Raw genomic sequence first — 20,772 nt, forward strand, 5'->3', positions numbered from 1 at the left:
GTGTGTGTGTGTGTGTGTGTGTGTGTGTGTGTGTGTGTGTGTGTGTGTGTGATGACACCTATAAAATATGTAAATGTAAAAAAAAAAAAAAAAAAAAAAAAAAAACACGTTCTAAACATTGCTTTCCCTGATTTTTAAGCTTCTAATATAGTGCAAGTTTTTTTTCAATAACTGTTTTGATGCAAATTTCTAAATTGTCTTAGTGTTTAATTTCGTTGATTTCTCATATTTGTCACAGTACTCGACATAAAAACATCCAAAACATCTTTAGCTATTGATATTGATTATAGTGTTTTATTTTGATGAATTTGCAGAGATAAGATCTTATGCCATTTAAGTTCATTTAATTGTGTCTTGTTGGTTTTTTTTAATCTACATACTCTTGTAAAGCGCCTTAAGTTTATTTGTTTGCGCGATATAGATTTTATTATTATTATTATGTGTATATATTACCTCAACTAAAATATGTTACAATTTACATAATAAGCAATAATTAACATAATAATATATACTGTATTTTTACACAGGTACTCTAGCCCCTTCAGATACGTTGAGTCAATGCAGTGGTGGAAGTTTACTCAGTAAGTTTAGAAAATCAAACAGGCATCAACATTTATCATAAAAGGTGTAGATAACGAACGGTGATCAATCTCATAACTCCTATAAGCAATACAAAATAGAAAGATGGGCAAACACGAACCCCTGGATATATCAGAGGTGGGATCAGGTGCCTAGGAGGAGTAAACACCCCCTGTCGACCGGTCACACCCGCCGTAAGTCCCATATCTTGATTAGGTAAACATAAATATCTGTAGTCAAAATCAGTGTGCCAAGAACGGCCTGACAATCGGTGTGGAACGTCAGACAGCATTTGACCCAATGATAGGTTGTAATGGTATGTAACCAACATCGCTATGAACTTTCAATTTACTTTATCATCCGTCAAATCGTGCATGGAGAGCATTATTACAAAAGAGTCAGTCTACATTTATTCTTTGCCAAAAAATTGATCAATCCTGTCAAGTTTTTTTTTAAATGAACCTAAGTATAAGAGAAAGTAATACTTTAACATTACACAATAGAACGGTGAAAGGTTTCCTTGGAAAGAAACGGAACGATTTGGAAGTTTAATTGCACGTTTCCGGGTAGATCTGATGAAGATGGTTGATAAATCATTTCTTGCTTTTCTATAACACTTTTTTGAATGAGGCACAACTTCTACAAAACGGATAATGCATTCAACATTATGAACGGTGAAGAGAACCAACATTTATCAATTTCAAATTCCATAAGCAATACAGATAAGATAGTTGGGCAAACACGGACCCCTGGACACACCAGAGGTGGGATCAAGTGCCCAGTGGGAAGAAGCAGTCCCTGTTACAGTATTGAGATTTTTATTTTCATCTACAGAAAAAAATCTGTCATTTGTTAAGATTTATATAATAAACAAAATAATAGTATGTACTATATTTCTATGCAGATGATCTCTCAACACGCCAGATGTAAGTCTATTGTTTGATTAATTGATTGTATCTTGGTTAATGTCTCACTCGAGAATTTTTCATTCATATGGAGACGTCACCAAGACCGATGAAGGGCTCGGTGCTTACGGTAATTGAGCAGTGAAGGTTCTTTAGCGTGCCACACTTACTGTGACACGGGTCATCCGTATTTAGGGTCATCTCCGAGGACCCGTGACATTCACTCCTGATACCGAACGTTTCGCGATGCAACTGTCGCTACCTGGTTTAACGACTTAGGTGTGTCACGGTCGGGATTCGAACCCCGGGCCTTCCGCATGCGGGAAGAACGCTCTAACATCTCGGCCACCGCGGCGGTAGGATGTAAGTCTAGAGAAATCAAACAGGCATCAACCGTTTCAATAGTATGTAGAGAAACATTATCGATGAGAACTTTCAGTTTACTTTATCATCCACCAAATCGTTCGATCAGTCGTTGTAATTTCTAAAATCACAGGTGTAATAGTTATTGTTTTTCGTTTGCGGAACATGAATATATTGATTATTAAACTTCACACAAATCTATAGAGAGAAAGCAATGATCTCTCTCTCTCTCTCTCTCTCTCTCTCTCTCTCTCTCTCTCTCTCTCTCTCTCTCAAAAACGGACACATGGACATACTAGAGGTGGGATCAGGTGCCTAGGAGAAGTAAGCATCCCCTGTTGTTTTTGTGTTATACAGTACACAACACGAGTTTTATACACCTCACCGTGGAAAGACCACAGTGGAAAATCCACGGAGATACACCGTGTCCTCCGTGTTCCACGGTGTGTGTTATTTGCGAATAAACACAACTGCTAGGTTTGTTGTGGCCACGGGCGCCTTGCAGGAGATGTGAAAATGTGCCGCAGATTAAATAACCACGATAAAGGTGGAATTTTAAGAAAATAAAAAATGTCAAGGGATATTTCAAGCTGGAATGGCACAAAGTATCGTAGCAAGACACTTTGGAGTTCATCGGAACACGATCCAGTCATTATGGAGACATTTCCAACAATCTGGTAACACTCGGAGTCGACCACGTTCTGGGCGTCCTCGTGTGACGTGCACTTGAGAAATCGTTTCCAGACAGCAAGTCTGACTGCTTGTAGCATCCCTGGACTTCGACCAATCAGTCCAAGAACCGTGCTTAATCGTCTATGCGAGCACAACATCAGACCAAGTCGTCCAGCGGTGCTCTCAGTGTGGTATAGAACTCAGAATACAGGACTGAGCCAATATTCTGTTCACTGATGAATCCAGATTTCATTTGGATAGCAGTGACGGCCGTTGTAGAGTGTATCGTCGCGTTGGGGAGCGGTACCAGGACGCTTGTGTTGTGCAACGTCGGTAATTCGGTGGAGGTAGCACTATGGTGTGGGGTGGAATAACAGCACGTGGAAGGATCCCTCTACCAATTGTCAATGGAAATATCACCGGTGTACGCTATCGACATGAAATTATTCAGCGCCATGTGATACCATTCATACAGAGACAGCAAAATCACATCACTCTGTAGCAAGACAACGCAAGGCCACTTGTTGCACGTGCAGTCAGGGACATTTTTGTTCAACAGAATATCGATGTCTTGCCTTGGCCAGCTGTTTCCCCGATTTATAGCCGATTGAGCACGTCTGTGATGAAATGGAACGACGTCTACGCCGTTTAACAAATCAGCCAGTGACATTGGATGATTTTAGGCCACGCTTTAACCAACATCTGGAACAACATTCCTCAAGCATTTCTGAACACTTTAGTGGCATCAATTAGGCACCGTTGTCAAGCATGCTTGAATGCAAATGGTGGTCACACGCGTTATTAACTTTGTTAATTCAAGTTCGAATACCAGTGTCTTTCGAGTGTGCTGAAATTGACGTTATTCGATGTTAACATTAATGGATTATGAAATGTTATAACGAATACATTTGTTAACAGTATTAAAAAAATAAAATTTGTTCATTGTTATTTTTTATTATTTTTTTCATATATTAAATAATGCACAGTTTCTTTTTTCCGCTAGTTTATATACACATGCATTAAGAAAATAAATCTATCTTTAGTCAAAATGTAGTATACCGAGATTACGATGAAAATGTCATGGACTCTAAACATTATAAAATATATTTTTTCTACTTTCTATATATAAAGGTATTTGTACATGTAGTACTGTAAACAATGTACATCAGAAATTTTCTTTTGTGTATGATTGCTGCGTGCATTGGTGTGAAATTTACGATCATTTCATGAGAAATATATACATCCAGTACTTGCACAAAAATGTACTATACTTTATTGAGACTGAACATACAGATACAGGATTATAAAATAAACACAATAAAGGGGAAATTCGAAATATTCCGTATGAATAGACCATAGACCATCGTGCGCTCACCGTTCACCAAATTATGTTCACCGTGTGTTTACCGTTCGCTCACCGTGCGTTCACCATTCAAAAGGGAAAATAGAACTTTTCAGGGACCGTATATTGCCAAACTACATGTAGATCATTATAACGACCATAGAATTTGCAAAAGCTGACTTTAAACGAGACTGTTAAAACCCCTGTAATGTTGACTTGTTTGTCAGTAGCCTGCCTTGACTTAAAAACTTATCATACGCATAACAGGCTCTTGTGTATCGAGTCAGTTGAAATATATACACACCAAATACATTTGATAATTGAATATTGCTACATAAATACGGAACGTTGACGATGGGGAAATTGAAATCATCCTGTTTGTCATAAACATTAGTTGTTAGTTTGATGTTTATATCCATTTTCAATGTAGAATTGAAAATAACATGAGTTGAACAACTAGAACTGTTATCCAAAATAATAATGACGAGTATATTATTCAAGCATGATATATATTTTTGATAACTCATTAATCTTTATTGACATGAAAAGGTAAAGATCTTCATCTTTCATATACATGTAGCAGATTCTATGGCAACGAGATACTGAAGTACATATACTCATGGCTTGTTGTAGTACATCTTTATTTCATGAATTTAAAATTCGTCATTACGTACAGCTCAGGTAGTGGAAATTAACAATAGTGTAAATGAAATATCCTGTAAACCCTTCATTCTGGTGCCATGAGCCATGTACATGTACCTTGATCAGGTAAACGAAACACTCCGTTTGTCAAATCAGTATGCTTACCTTTCCTAAAGATAGGTGTTATGCGAGGTGTAATCGGTCAACTGGTCGAACTTCAAGTGTTTGCAGGAGTACTTGTCTGTCCTACTCTTGATTGTTTTATTCCTTATAGAATTTGAGATTTATTTCTGTTCATTATCTTTACTCTTTTCATCAAAAAGAGTTTATTTAGATTTCCTCAATGACAATATATATATATATAGTCAGAAAAGAATAATCAATTAAGGAATTGCATTTCAGAATTATTAATCCATTCTTTATAGTGACTATTTTCTTTTGACATACTCTATGCAATGATTATTTGCCTACTTGCTTCAACATATCACTATTACCTAATGCATTTTCGCAGATGAATATTCATATTCTTATGTATTGCTAATGCGATTGTTTTTGCAAAATGTACAATACCTTCAATTTTAGTATCCTTTTGATTGAGTTGTAAACATTTTTAATCATCTTACATTTTCAGTATTAAAACTTCCTGGAACATCTTTAGAGACAGGTATGTATAACTACAACTATTCCATAATGAAAGATACCAGATGGTTTACCTAAAACTTGAACTTGTTTCTTCATGTGCCTAGATTTATAACCTCGTCAGTTTCGTCGTTGTATAAATAAAAAAAATAAGTGGAATGAATTGTGTTTCATACAAATTGTCTGGCATTGCTTTTGATGCAGATTTGCCTACAGGTTGGTCCATTTACCTGATCAACAGAGATGGTTCGCGGTGGGTGTAACAATTCAACAGTAGATAATCATTCCTTGTCATCCGAGTTTCATGTTATTCCTAAATCACATGTTCATTTGTCATTTCAGAACCTGTGTTTGAAAAGGAGGAAATATTACCTGAATTTTATACATGGCTGAACGATAAGTACAAGGACATAAAAGTCGTTCGGTTATACATTGGAAAACAAGACCTTGGGCAAAACGGATCTACAAAAGATGTTATAGTATTAGTCCTTGACGGTTTCAGTGTTATTAAAGAGGATGCATATGAACATCGGAGAATCACATTTCCTATCATTTGTAAACTTTGGAAGTTTCTGCCAGTGGAGGAATTGATCAGTAGTCCTGATCCATTTTCGAACTCCGAATTCCCAACAAAAGTAGAATTATGCATTCAGAGTATATCAAAAAGTCTTTTTAAAGAACATTCAAACCTGGAAAGTATCAGTGCATCTTTTTATCGCTTGAAGGATATTGGAGAAGAAAAGAAACGTCTACCTGAGCTTTGCATTGTGTTGTACTGCTCTTGTAAAGGTGTTGTACCGCTTCACGAACAAGAATTTCCAAAAATTATCAAAGGAATAAAGACTGATGTTAGAGAAGGTTTCTTTCACTTGTTTGGAATTGATGATTTTTTCAAGAGATCAACAGACGTTCTCAATCCATTAATGATGGGTGCAAGCATTAGTAAAAAGGGTAAATCATATTATTGAAACCAGGATTTTTTTTTATTATTGCTACATTGCAGATGATATCAAGTTGTGTAGAATTTAATTCATGCTGATTTTAGTATCAATTAAATACCAATAATAATCAATTAGATTATACTTCATTTTTTTATCGAAACGTTACTCACATTAATTTTAGTCATTTCTAATTCAGATATAGAAGGACTTATGAAATCATTATTCTTAACCTTATGCAGCTGTTTCTATTGCAGATGATAATAATGGAGGTACCCTCGGAGGATTCGTCACCTTGGAAAATGGGGATATAGGATTCATAACTTGTGCACACGTGTTCTTCGATCTGTCAGGTCAATGTGATCCATCAGCTAAGTTTGATATTGTGCAACCATCTTATGGTTATTTGAATACCAATACAGTATGTGGTACCCATGCAAGATCGTGCTTCCCGACATCTCAGTCAGATATCAATGCTTGCACCATTGACGCAGCACTCGTTAAACTAACAGACCGTGTTCCCGAAAGAGGATTATTTGCCGATCTTACTGTAGATAACTTAAAGGAGAATGGTTAGAAAACTTTGTTTTTATGATTTTCTAATGCTTATTCACTTAAGTACTATTGAAACCTTAGGAAAAAATCATAGAAGCACATATTCTCAATTCAAAGTATGTAAAATGATTTTAACTGTGTGTTTTAAGATGATTCGGAATTTGTTCCATCGATCTATAGATCTCCACAATTTTGTTATATGAAAATCAAGAAGGGTACCTCCTGTCACTATTCAAAGAATATGACCTCTTGGTTTTTCAATTTTCTTCAGTAGGATATTCTAAACATAACAATAGTTGATGCAAGTTTCATGGATTTATAAAATATTTCCATAGTTCCATTCAGCACAAACTAATGGTGTTGACGTCAAATAAACAATTGTTTTCAGTTGGCTTTAATATCAAACAATACTCATCATGCTTTCTATTTCATTTTCTCTGAAACACTTCAAAGAAGCTTACATGAATAACGTCAAAACATACAACTTTGGAACACTCTTCGAGTTCATATTAAAATGACTCTAGAGTTCCTTATTGACAATATCTACCTGGTCTTTGGTGTTTAAGTTTTCCAACAGTCTGTTGGAATTCCCATAGGCACGAATGTCGTTCCTTTTTTTTTTAGCTGATCTGGGTTTTTTATTTTGTATTCCTTGTGGGAATTATAAGATTGATCACTGTTCGTTATCTTCGCCTTTTTATTATTAAGGGCAGAATTTATTCAAATAGTTTCTACATGAGAAGAAAATTATCTTCCTTTGGGCTTGATAGATATACCGGTCACCAATAATTATTTTCATTTATATGCCATATCGGTATATCCCTGTGAAGTCGAAATTTGTTGAACATTGATGTCAAAGACAAACTAACACCATATTTCAAGACAAACGAGATGACTTCAGATTTGCATTCATTAACGCTCCATATTCATGTAGTAACATTCCATTATCACCTGTATGAAAGGCGAACATAACGAACAGCGATCCATCTCATAACTCCCACAAAGAATACAAAATAAAGAGTTCGGCAAACACGGACCCCTGGACATACCAGAGGTGTGATCAGGTGACTAAGAGGAGTAAGCATTTTCTGTTGACCGGTCACACCCGCCGTGAGCCCTATGATTTGATTAGGTAAACGGAGTTATCCGTAGTCAACCTCAGTGTGCCGAGAACGACCTTACAATCACTATGAAACACGTCAGACAGCATTTGACCCAATGATAGGTTATTTGGGCAAACTAGATCATGATAACGACCATAGAATTTGCAAATTTCTCACTTTAAACGAGACTGTTGAAACCCCTATAGCATCAACTTGTTTCTCAGTAGCCTGTCTCGAATTAAAAACAGATCATATGCTAAACCAGCTCTTACGTATCGAATCAGTTAAGAGATATACACATCATATACAGGTGGAATATTGCTACATAATTATGGATAGTTGACGGCGGAGAAGGTGAAAGCATCCCCTTTGTCTTAAAGTTGAGTTCTTAGAAATATCCATTTTCAACCAAATATCTAAGTACGAAGCAGAGGTGGAGGATTCCGTTGTGTCTTTTATCTCAAATTCACAGGGTATATATATTGAATCGACATATGAATGAAAATGATTATTGTTGATAGATAGAACGTCGCCGATATATCGAAATGTCGATTTGAAGGCCAAAGTAAGAAATTTTTTCTTCTCATGAGAAAACTTTTAAATAAACTATGCTTAATAAGAGTATAAAAACATGTCAGCTAACAAAGGAGCACCTCTTGTTTAAAGGCAAGATAGTTGTGGGTTGTTTTTTTTACCAAGAATGTGACGCGTTTAGGTTATTTGTTACATATCAAGCCTTTTTTTTCAGAAACGCTTTTTATGTTGTTAGCTCATATTGCATTGTACAGAGAAAATGCTTGACATCAAGGGTCAAACAGAAAAAGAAGAGAAATGAATGCAAAGGTGAAGATCACAATCACTGAATGCAAAATTAAGAGTAGGGAAACACTTACACTAGACCAACGGCATACTATTTCGTACGAAGCACACCAGACAGCAAAATGTTGACTTCAAAAAGACTATACTATTGAGACCTACGTAACATAAATTTATTGGTCAGTAGCTTGCCTAAGATAATTAAACGCCAATGGGAAAGAACTGAAACTGAAATTTATGAGAATTGAAGATAACGAACAGTGATCAAACTCATATATTTCATAAAGAAGGCACAATTAAGTGTTGGGCAAACACGGACCCCTGGACACATTAAAGGTGGGATAAGGTGCCTAGAAAGAATAAGTATCCCATGTTGACCAATCACACCCGCTGTGAACCCTTGATCAGGTAAATGGAGTGATTCGGAGTCAAAAGCAGTAGGTAAAGGACGGCCTAACAATTGATATGAAACTCATCAGACAACGTTAGACCTAATAGCAAGTTGTAATTGTAAATTGTATCACTGTAACGACCATAAAATATGCAAAATGCTGACTTTAAATGGTTCAATTGAGCTAAGTAAGTAATTTAGATTGCGCTTTTGTTATATAGTTTCTTTTTCTTCAATTTCAACATTTTAGTTGCAAGTTTTATTTGTATACTGAATGCATTTCATAATTCTATTGATAAATGTTATTAAGAAAGAAATGCTTTTTCAGCTATTTTCTCGTTTTCAGGGAACAATTTAAAAACAGCAAATTGATGTGTTGGTGTATTCCATGATGTGCATTTGCAAACTTATAAAAAGAGAAAATTGCCCTATAGTAACTTAGATCGGATGATCTACTAAAATAAAAATAATGCTTACATATGAGTTCAACTGAGCGAAAACTACATATAAATCATGTCAACACTTTTCATATCTGATTTCATGAATCATAGAAACGAAATTTGAATTCTAATCATTTCACGTAGCAACAAAGCGTTCATGCTGACTTTTGTTGAAGTCATTAATGACGCAAGTTATCTTTTTATCCTTAATACTCTTTTTAACATTAAATGCACTTACTTTTTAACTGGATATATTGTGCCAGAGATGGTCTATGTTTAGGAATGTTACAAAAACATCCGTCTAGGGGGGGTGTTCCTACACTAAGTCAAATTATATAGCATAATTGAAACATATATTATAAATAACATTCAATCCTTGATTTTAAAATGAGTATTACTTGCACTATTTTCTTATTTTTATTTTTTTTTTTTAGATTTTTATTTGAATACAGACTCCTATATCCGACTTTAATTTCATGCACAAAAGATCGCTTTGAGGAAAGTTGGAAAACCGGGTGTTACTAAATTTTTGTTTACGCCACCTTAGAGATGTGTAAAATCAACGTTGTCTGACTGATCGGGGAGGTGACTTCAAGTCATCCTTCTTGAATCCCGTGTATAGAGAGATCTTCTAGATCTGGATGTGTGTAATTGCTTATAAAACTGGTGTATTATTGAATTACAAAACATATCCTAACCTTTTTACCAAATCATGCGCAGTGTAAATCCATGTCTTACAATGTAGACAGTTATGTTTTGCAGGATATAGCATAGATAACCTCCCCGAATATAGTACAGCGGATATTCGTGATAGTGAAGAGGCTGGACGTCTGATGTTGCCTTGTGTCAAATGGGGAGCAAAAACTGGATTTACAAGAGGCATGCTTCGTTTGGCGGGAACCGCTGTCAGGTGGACCAATGAGTCGATTAATCTTGGCAACCCGTCCTCTCAGTGCTCATTCATATTCAATAAACAACTTGAGATACAGGGAATAGGTGGTACGTCATTTGCTCTTCCGGGAGACTCTGGGGCTCTTGTTTTTCAGCTGGATCCAGCAAAGAAAGAAAACGAAGATCATCAGTTACATTGTATTGGTATGGTTGTGGGTGGCATATCGGCTGGGAAAACAATTGTCACGCCTATCAGACCTATTCTTGAGGCTCTGAATGTAAAACTGCACAAGTTTTCTCAAGAAAAAATGGATGATTCCTAGCTGACATATCAGCATTCAATCCACCCAAGTCTTGAAACGCCTACCACAACACTATATCTCTCAAGAAGCTGGGCTTCGCCATTATGTTTTGAAGTTGCCCTGCTTTAAACCGTTTTGAATGGTACTAATGCAATAAAGCATACCCGTGTATACTCCAAAAGACTTGTACAGTTATTTTCCTTTATATGTAATTCATATTTCCTTGTTACAAATTCGTGAAATTTGAATTTTTACAATAAAAACTCTGTTATATGTATTCTTATATGATTTTTGTTTGTTCAAATAAAGAAGATATGATTGTATATATAAAAACTAGCAAGATATGAAACGTATGAATTAAGTCGAAGTTTATGCCAATCAATGGGCTAAATATTAAAAGGAAGAACTTTATACCTTATTAGAATGGATTAAAAGTATAAGAGGAATATCAAAATCCCGTAATAGACACATCAAAACCAAAGTAATTACCATCTATCCTTAGTGTTCAGTAAACCGGAAGCGATCAAAGAGGTAGATAGGTTACATGAGGAATATGTTTTGTTCCAGCTGACAAAGCTTGAAACAACATTATTTTTGTTTGTAAGTTCATTATTGCAACTGTATTTCAAACAAACTTAATTAATTTCACATTTGGTAATTGCACTTTTACTCTAACCGTCTTTTCAAATGATGAAATTCTTCAAAACCATGCTTCAATTTAAACATATTTAATATTACAGACAATGGAATGGATGAATATGAGTTACCGTTCCTATACTACATTTCTAAACTTTATGAAAACCATTACAAAAAGAGATACATTGCTGGATCGAATAAATGTTCTCTCAATTGTAAACGCCTATCTTTGCTCCTCACGGAAATATTAACAGCTGTGATGAAGAAACTCTGCAACAATATATGCCAGAAGTGGTGTCAATCAAATGGGGATTCTAAAATGAATTCTAAAGACGTTTTAGTAAATTTGAAATACAAAACTTCTCAAATTAACAACATCAAAACATACGACTTTTAACACTTTACATGACCATTCCTCAAGATCAATTAAAGACATTTTGATATCATAGATAGTTGCTTCTTGAACAAAAATGGAAAAAGGAATTATTCGTATCTAGTGATCAGTCATTAAAAAATTACTTTAAACACCACTCTGAATCCACGCACAAGTAATCTGAATTTCAAATAAACATTTACTGGAATTCGTCATTGACAATATCTTCGTAGTCTTTGGTGATCAGGTTTTCCAACAGGGCCTCCGTGGTCGAGTGATTAGAGCATCGCACTCAAAATTACACGGCCTCTCACCTCTACTCGGCGCGGATTCGAATCCCACTCGCGCCGTAAGTGAGATAGTTTCCCAGTTTACTAGCGGATGGTGGGTGGTCTCTTCCCAGGTACATTGTATCTGGGTTCTCTCTTCCACTAATTAAATACTGGCGCCACCAGATAACTGAAAAATTGTTGAGTGTGGTGGAAAAACAGCAATAAATCAATCCAACAGTCTGTTGGAATTCCCATGGGCATGAAATGTGCTGCTTTGTTAGCTGACCTGTTTTTATATTCTTATGAAAAAGAGTTTAATCAAAACATAAGAAGAAAAAATATCTTGCTGTGGTCTTCAACTCGATATATAGATATATCAACAACGTTTCATTTATGAACAATAATCAGTTTCATTCATAATAATAATAAATTCATTTTGTAAAGCGTAAAATCCATATTGCTCTAAACCCTATTTAAATAACAATAAAATAAGTATAACAGGTTGTATAAGAACAAATGAGTAGTAGGTGAAGATAAGGAGTCCGATATGATTGCATAACATAGTAATCTTGACTTAGATTTCATCTGCACAGACTAGTTATAATAAATTGTAAACAGATGAGTCTTTAGTTTGGATTTAAAGATAGAGACTAGCAGCAGTTCTGATATCATATGGTAGAGCATTACACAGTTTAGGGCCAGCCACACTAAAAGCTCGTTTTAATAACAGATGAGGTGGTAAATGGCACTTGTAGTAGGCTCTGATCACTGGACCGCAGAGTTCTGGAGGGAGCATAGGGTGTTATGAGTTCCTGCAGATAGGATGGAGCCATGATGTTGACTGTTTTGTACACTAACACAAATGTCTTAAAGATGACTCTCTGCTGATGGAATAACTTTTTTAAAATTGGAAGCCGATGGAGGGAGCGTAATACTGGTGTAATGCTGTCGTATTTGCGGGTGCCTGAGATGACTCTGGCTGCAGCGATTTGGATGGATTGGAGCCGCTGGATCTGCTTTGATGGTAAGCCGTAGTAAAGAGAGTTGCAGTAGTCCAGCTTTATTGTTATGAAGGCATGGACAACACATTCCAGCGATTCCCTGTCCAGATATATCCTCCGCTGGCTCAGGTTCTTAAGGTGGATGAAGGCACCTATGCACACTGATGATATATGTGTCTCGATGGTCATGTGAGAGTCAATGGTTACACCAACGCCCTTGGCCTTAGTAACAGGAGTGATGGAGTCGTCTCCTAATTGCAGTGATGGTATGTGCAGCTTAGAGGTCATTTGTTTGGAGGATATCACTAGCACATCAGTCTTGTCTGTGTTGATCTTGAGGTGATGCTGAGCCATCCAGGTTTGAACTGACTTCAAGCAAGACTCCATCTGAATGACTACAAGAGCGGACTGTTGGACTTTAAAGCTGATATACAGTTCATTATCGTCAGCATACCTGTGGTACAAGACATTGTTCTTTCTGAGAAGGGCCCCCAGGGATGTTGTGTAGATGTTGAACAGAACAGGCCTGAGGACCGATCCCTGGGGGACACTGCAGCCTAACTCAGTGGCACCAGACTTCGCTCCCTTCACTTTAACAATCTGGGTCCTATTGGTAAGATAGGACGCAAACCACGTGAGCACAGTGTTCTTAATTCCAAGGTCCTTGAGTATTTGCAGCAAGCGTAAATTATCTACAGTGTCAAAGGCAGTTGATACGTCCAATTGTACTAACAAGACAGCCTTCTGCTCTCCAATGACAAAAACCACATCGTTGTGAACTCGCAGAAGTGCCGTCTCAGTAATATGTCCCTGACGGTAAGCACTTTGGAATGGCTCCAGTAGATTGTTCTCACTGAGGTAGGTTTGTATATGTGCTGCTACAACCTTCTCAATCAACTTGGATAGATATGCAGGATTAGACACTGGCCGGTAGTTCTTTGGTATGTCAGGGTCCAGTGAAGCCTTTTTCAGAAGTGGTGTCACAATAGCTTCTTTGAAAGATGTTGGGAAGGAACCACTTTCAAGTGATTCATTTATGATAGAATTGATGACGGGAGCAAGAACTGTGACTTCTTGCTTCACAAGAGATGTAGGAATAGGGTCTTGTTGACAGATGACCTAATCAACTTTGTGACTTCATCCACAGCAACATGTTGGAAATGACTAAGTTTAGTTTCATCGTTGAGTGCTGGTGGGCCAACAAGTGGATTGTGATTGTCACATGTAATGGAGCTGCGAATTCGTGTAATTTTCTGCACAAAAAAGTCACTGAACATGTCAGCCAGATCTGATGGTAATTTGTCGGCAGGCAGTGGAGAGGTGGAGTTCCTACCAAGCAACATGTTGACCACTCTGAAATGCTGCTTATTGTCACCTTTGTTATCAAGCACCAAAGTCCTGTAATGCTGGGGCTTAGCCGCATCAATGAGTGTATTCACCTCTTCCCTGCACTGAATGTTAATCTCTCTGTGTACCATGAGTCCCGATTTGCGCCACAGTCTCTCAGCTTGTCTGCGCCTCAGCTTCGCCTCTCTGATAGAGCTGTTGTACCACTCACATTCTGGTCTGATGGTGATCGTGCGAGTTATAAGTGGTGCGAGCGAGCCCATAATGGAAGAGAGTTCACTGCTGTAGAGTTCTGTGAAGTCAGTGAGTGACATCTCGATTGCCGCTGATGAACACAGAGTGGAGCTGGTGAAAACTTGACTGAGAGCACGGGGGCCAATGGCCTTGACCTTTCGATAAGTCACTGGCTATTTAGGAAGCTGGGATTTGGAAATCGAGAGATTCACAAAAACAGGAAATGATCCGGGAAGCCATGGTCCTCAACAAGGGTGGTAAGCACAAGAGAGTCCACTGACCTGGATAGAACAAGGTCCTGTGTGTGACTGCCACGATGGGTGTTGCTGGAAGCCACAGGATGTCACCAGAGAGAGAAATGCAGCAGCATCAGCATCACTGGAATTATCAATGTGGAAGTTGAAATCACCCACGATAAGTAGAGGTAGTGCATGAAACCAATTGTTCAAGGTAAGCAGAGAACTTGCTGAAAAACTGCTTCACTGTGTAGTTGTTGCCTCTAGAAGGGGGTGGACGATATACAACACATAAACGTAGTATCTGAGTAGCATTCACACTACAGTCCAATACCTCAAATGACTCCATAGAATAAGTGTCTGATGTAGGTTTAACATTGAGGTTAGACCTATGAATGCGCCTGTTCCTCCACCACGGGATATGCGAGGATTGTGTTTGATGCTGTAACCAGGGGGTAGAAGTGCACTGATGATAGGATTGTCTGTCTGAACCTGTGAGCCAAGTCTCTGTGAGACACATAATGTCTGAGTCCTGCTCATTGATGAAGTCATCTAGGCTAGTGGTCTTGTTACACACTGACCAGGGATTTAGTAAGCAGATGTTAAAATGTCTCGCTTTGGCTTTGGAGGTGTGCCATGAGGAATCCCTAGATGGTTTGTGTTGGTCACCGTGATTGCAGACCTGAGAGGAACCCCCCTGTGATGTAATGTTTATGTCAGCCAGCAGAACCAGGTTGTTATAGTCTGCCTTACGTGCCCGATCTGGCTTACCCTCTCGTTCACATCTCAACCGCCCAACACAAACTGTGTTGATGTGTCTAACAAACTTTCGTCCTGCCTTTGTGCTTCTTTCACGAGAATGTTTAGTACGACCTGCCAAAGGCAGATCTATTGGTTTTGCAAGACACATCATACAGCTATTGAATATCTTGACATGCATGAAATTTGATAGAGTGACCTACAAATACAATTAGAGACGAAGGAAAGTCAAATCAGACGGCAACTAAATATAGTTCTATATCTTTTGTACGAAAATTAACAGGTCGAATTATCAATACAATCAGAGAGAAGGAAATCAAGTCGTATCTACCAGAGCACGAAAATTCATAGAAAGACTTGATAATACAATTGGGAACAGAAGAAAGTTCATTTGAACCAGAAAAGGTCGCGTTACGGTCACGCATTGTGGAACACAATGCATAAAACTATTGTCTAAAAATATGTTTAAAATGCAAGTTTTTATGGGAAATATCTCCGTCTCTCTATCAACCAAGTTTGTCTGCAGGAGCTCAGCAAATCTTAAAACAGATACTTTTGTAATTAAAAAGAAATCGGGTTAAACAATCAGAGGTGAAGCCGCCATGAAACAGCGCTAACAGGGTCCGTGGAATTACCGGAAACACCGTAAACACCAGGTAATTCCCGAAAACACCAAAAAAGTACCGAAAACACCAATGTATTATCAAAAAACACCTCTAGGATGATAATTCATGCCTGTAAATACATATATCCGAAGTGACATTCATATTGAAGGAGAATTGAATGAGCTATGGCTAATTTTATATCTTGTATTTAGGACTGCATTTATCGGCGCCATTGACGTCTATGAAGCTTCAGTCCCAGACTGGTGTACTGCAGGGTGGGAAGATAACCTCGAAGCCAAGTAGTAATTAAATACTTTATTATGGTTATGTCTTCACAAGAGGTAAAAGACTGAAATTGAATATAAATCACAAATAAATTCCTACACAGAAAATTCCTGATTTAGAAAAATCACTTATTACTCATAAATTTAAAACGTGGAAAATGGTCAAGTTTGGACTTAAGCGCTGATTCTACAAGCTCTGGTGACCCATAGCGTTCATCTAGTTGCTCCCAGATCCGCTTGAAGCCTTTCTGTTGGTATGCAGCATTTGCAGAACGAATGATTGACGCAAACTGCTAGACTCCGGTCCCAGGTACTTTAACAATAGGTCGATTTCCTCAAAGGGCGTAACTCCTAATTCTCGAGTAACACTTAGAAAACTTGTTTTCCAAGTTGCAAAGACTTCAGGTCGATCTGCGAATTTGTAAAATCTGATCAACAAAAGGTCTTTCTTCATCAAGAACTTGGTAAGATCTCCAACAACACTGTCATTACGAGTATGGGCTGTTTTAAAGGGAGCAGCATTAGGATTCAGGGAACTATTTTGTATATTTAGATCAAAATGTCTTGTAGGGTATTCAGTCTCTGAATTTTCACGCACTTCAGCATTCATCACACTATTCTCAGGACAGCTTTCGTAAACATACTTTGTTGTAAGTTGTCTTCTATCAACAGGTGCTCCCAGCAGTGACGGTTCCGGGGAAACATGTCTGCAATACATTCCAGTATTTTCAAGCGCTTTGACTCCAGCCTCGGCAACTGCGAACTTACGTTCCTGTTCCAGTAATAGAAATTCAGCATCCAACTCCTCATTTTGTCGAGCCTGTTCTGCTTCATGTTTGGCCTCTCTTTCTTCCAATGACGCCTTATAATTTATGGATAATTTTCATCAGATCATTAATTTATAGCAACTTCTTTGTACACATCAATTCTGTATTTTTGTGTCTTGTAATAAAAGTCAGTTTAACGATTCCAATATTCAATTCCTCACTTTATTATTTAGCGACCTACCCACTGCACGATTTAAGAAATGGGGAACTGAGACAGTTTGAGCGGATGAAAACTACACACATACACCCATCCTCACATGTACACAATTTAAGGTTTTCATAATTGAACAATTCAAGCACCATTTTTTGTTGTTATCTTATTGCTTGTCAAGAATTTTACACAAATTAACCGACAACATACCCTTTCTGATACATTTTTAAAAAAAAATGTAACGTTACCACGTGGCTTTATAAACTTCACTCTGCAGTTTGGTCATACTTTGCCATTCAATAACTTTTTTTAAAATAAAAAAATATTTGTTGGGTTAGCGGGACCATCCACAGCAGGGTGCTATAACAATGACCTGTGTATAAATCTAGGTTTTCTTATCAGTTGTAACGGACATCGTTTTTTGCACCTTAGGCCTACTTGTACTTCCTACGACATATTATTCACGTGTATTGTTATATGTATGTTGAAATGCATTGATTTTATATCCTCAAAATTGTATCTGTATGTCTACTCACCCTCTACTGTCTTATTTGTATATATTTGTAAATATTTTGTATTTATAACCGATGAGCGGTATAGCTTAAGGAAATCTGAATATAGGTACTTCTCTCATGACCCCGTATTTTTGTACAGTGGATTTCTTCAATTAGGGATCAATGTATAAAAAAAATGCTGTATATTATATTTCTATATCCAATGACACATCAATGAAAACATAAAGAACGAGAGAATAATTATTAATGATCACAAAATCAACGATAATGACTTTAAGCCGAGTTAATGTCATCCGGTTTTTGTTGTTGTTTTTTTTGGACGTCCGTAACTGCTGTTACCGATATCACTTTGACCCAGTCTGAGTGAAAATCAGACCCCATACTCATTATCATATCAACGATATCATAATGAGTATAGGGTCTGATTTTAATCAGACTGCACTTTGATAATGAGTATAGGGTCTGATTTTAATCGGACTGCACTTTGACCTCCAGTGATCACGTCGAATATCACTTTTTGAAATGTAAATCGTAGTAACAGTAGTAGATTCTTTGTTATCAAACACTTTAGAAAACAATTTATTTGGAAGAGTCACTTCTAAGTCATCAATTTTTGATTGGTTTGTTAAAAAAAAGTTCTTAAACGTCGTTGCTTTGTCAAAATTGTTTTCGTAAACATTACCATTAACTTCTAAGGGAGGTAAGTCATGACTGGTTTGAGTGTTTGATATCTTATTCACCATATTCCACCACTTTTTTAAAATCATTACACTCAGATATATTGTTTGAAACCTTTTTGTAATAGTCGTCGCGAGCTTTACGCACGTTGCAAATACAATGATTTCTAATTTTCTTAAATTCTGACCATTTACTACGAATGAGTGTTCTAATTGTGTTATTTAACCAGGGGGGATCTGATTTTTTTATTGTCACCATTTTATTACGAATATTGATTTTTGCATGTTTGATAATGGTTTCGTTAAATCTTTTTACATTAGTGTCGATATTAGTATCGGCTAATAATTCTTCCCAATCAACTAAATTTAGGCTTTCTCTATATACATCGTAATTTCCTTGGCTGATTAACCATATTTCACGTTTAAAAGATGACAGACTTGATTATACTGGCTGATCAGGGCATAAACAGGACAATGATAACGAATATTCTGATCAAGAAAACAACCACCAAGATAAACTTTTCTAGAATACTATCATCACTAACTATAATGACATCTAGAAGGGTAGAAGAGTCTTCCGTGAAATGTGTTGGTTCGTCGATTAATTGGGTCATATTGTACATGTTTATCATACTGGTAAGTTGATCGGATTGATTATTATTGGTCAGTAAATTTGCGTTAAAATCGCCCATGATTATGATTTTGCTAATTTTGGTGTTAAAAGCCAAATCTATAGAGTATTCAATGTCATTCCATAAAGATACGGGCGAGTTAGGCGGTCGATAAAAGGTTCCATACAAATAAGTTTGACCAAACACACTTGACCGTGGTCAATTCAAGATCAGTTCGGTGTTTTGCGAAAGTGAATCTATTCGGGTCAAATGATTGTTTGGTGTGTCTGTTGATGTATTAGATAATGAACATGTGACAGATTGCAGGGAGGTAGGTGCTGGATTAGTTTCGATGTCACCTGATCGGAGAAGTAAAAAATACCAGAAATTTGGAAGTCTTGCAGAAATACGAAAACATGCATTATCTGATGTAATTGTTTTGTTAAAAAGGAAACAGTTAAGTGAATTTTCATCGTAATGGACGTTAGATGTGCCAAGTTCACTGTTTATAAGAATGAATATGACAACTGTTAGACAGTTTATTCCGTATTGTAAGACTAAATTGATACTAACAAAATCAAACAAGTTTAATAAAGATTTTGGAAGTATAGCAATACGATAAAATACACCCACGCTGGCCCGAAACGTAGAGGTGTCTACACCCATTGATCAGGTTATACCTGGATTATGATAGATTTCAGATGTATACCTTGGGGTCAGGTGGGGTATGTACGTCTACACCCATTGATCAGGTTATACCTGGATTATGATAGATTTCAGATGTATACCGTGGGGTCAGGTGGGGTATGTACGTCTACACCCATTGATCAGGTTATACCTGGATTATGATAGATTTCAGATGTATACCGTGGGGTCAGGTGGGGTATGTACGTCTACACCCATTGATCAGGTTATACCTGGATTATGATAGATTTCAGATGTATACCTTGGGGTCAGGTGGGGTATGTACGTCTACACCCATTGATCAGGTTAGACCTGGATTATGATAGATTTCAGATGTCAGGTGGGGTCAGGTGGGGTATGTACGTCTACACCCATTGATCAGGTTATACCTGGATTATGATAGATTTCAGGTGTATACCTTGGGGTCAGGTGGGGTATGTACGTCTACACCCATTGATCAGGTTAGACCTGGATTATGATAGATTTCAGATGTCAGGTGGGGTCAGGTGGGGTATGTACGTCTACACCCATTGATCAGGTTATACCTGGATTATGATAGATTTCAGATGTCAGGTGGGGTCAGGTGGGGTATGTACGTCTACACCCATTGATCAGGTTAGACCTGGATTATGATAGATTTCAGATGTCAGGTGGGGTATGGGAATGAAGGAAATGGTGGTAACCGTTAATAGGGACATTTGATCTGCGTGTGGTAAAAACATGCTATGAACATCTCTGTCAAAAAAATAAGAGAAAATGCAAATAAACAACAAATATGTACATAGGAAAACGGAAATTGGGATCATTCCTAATGATATGGGTGCAAAATATTGTGGAAAGGGTGAAAGATACTGGTAAGGTGTTTACGCTAATTAACACTAACCAATGGGATATAGGTATTTATCGCTAGATGCAATGACAATATAATATAGTTATTATAAATGTTTGTATAGATGAATTAACAAAGAACATGAGTTGTCAG

The 20,772-nt window shown here is 37.2% G+C and overlaps 2 protein-coding genes across 7 annotated transcripts in view; one reads left to right on the plus strand and one right to left on the minus strand.

Annotated features, from left to right (window-relative positions):
• Positions 1–10,855, plus strand: part of LOC125659827 (uncharacterized) — a 36,266-nt gene extending 25,411 nt beyond the window's left edge. For all 6 annotated transcript variants that reach the window (XM_056150463.1, XM_056150461.1, XM_056150460.1 and 3 more), the window contains 5 exons: positions 528–581; positions 5,135–5,167; positions 5,485–6,093; positions 6,338–6,652; positions 10,148–10,855. In XM_056150463.1, coding sequence (XP_056006438.1) covers positions 528–581; positions 5,135–5,167; positions 5,485–6,093; positions 6,338–6,652; positions 10,148–10,599 — 1,463 coding nt within the window. In that variant the 3' untranslated portion in view covers positions 10,600–10,855. The remainder of the gene's footprint in view (positions 1–527; positions 582–5,134; positions 5,168–5,484; positions 6,094–6,337; positions 6,653–10,147) is intronic.
• A 1,711-nt stretch (positions 10,856–12,566) lies between these two features.
• LOC130050609 (uncharacterized) lies at positions 12,567–17,159 on the minus strand. Its single transcript, XM_056150854.1, has 4 exons — positions 16,970–17,159; positions 15,170–15,550; positions 13,980–14,532; positions 12,567–13,878 (listed from the first exon to the last, which is right to left on the minus strand). The coding sequence occupies exons 1-4, from the start codon at positions 17,157–17,159 to the stop codon at positions 12,567–12,569; spliced, it is 2,436 nt and encodes an 811-aa protein (XP_056006829.1).
• Between the last annotated feature and the right edge of the window lie 3,613 nt (positions 17,160–20,772).

Source organism: Ostrea edulis, chromosome 9 (genome assembly GCF_947568905.1).
Source record: "Ostrea edulis chromosome 9, xbOstEdul1.1, whole genome shotgun sequence".
NCBI classification, from domain to species: domain Eukaryota; kingdom Metazoa; phylum Mollusca; class Bivalvia; order Ostreida; family Ostreidae; genus Ostrea; species Ostrea edulis.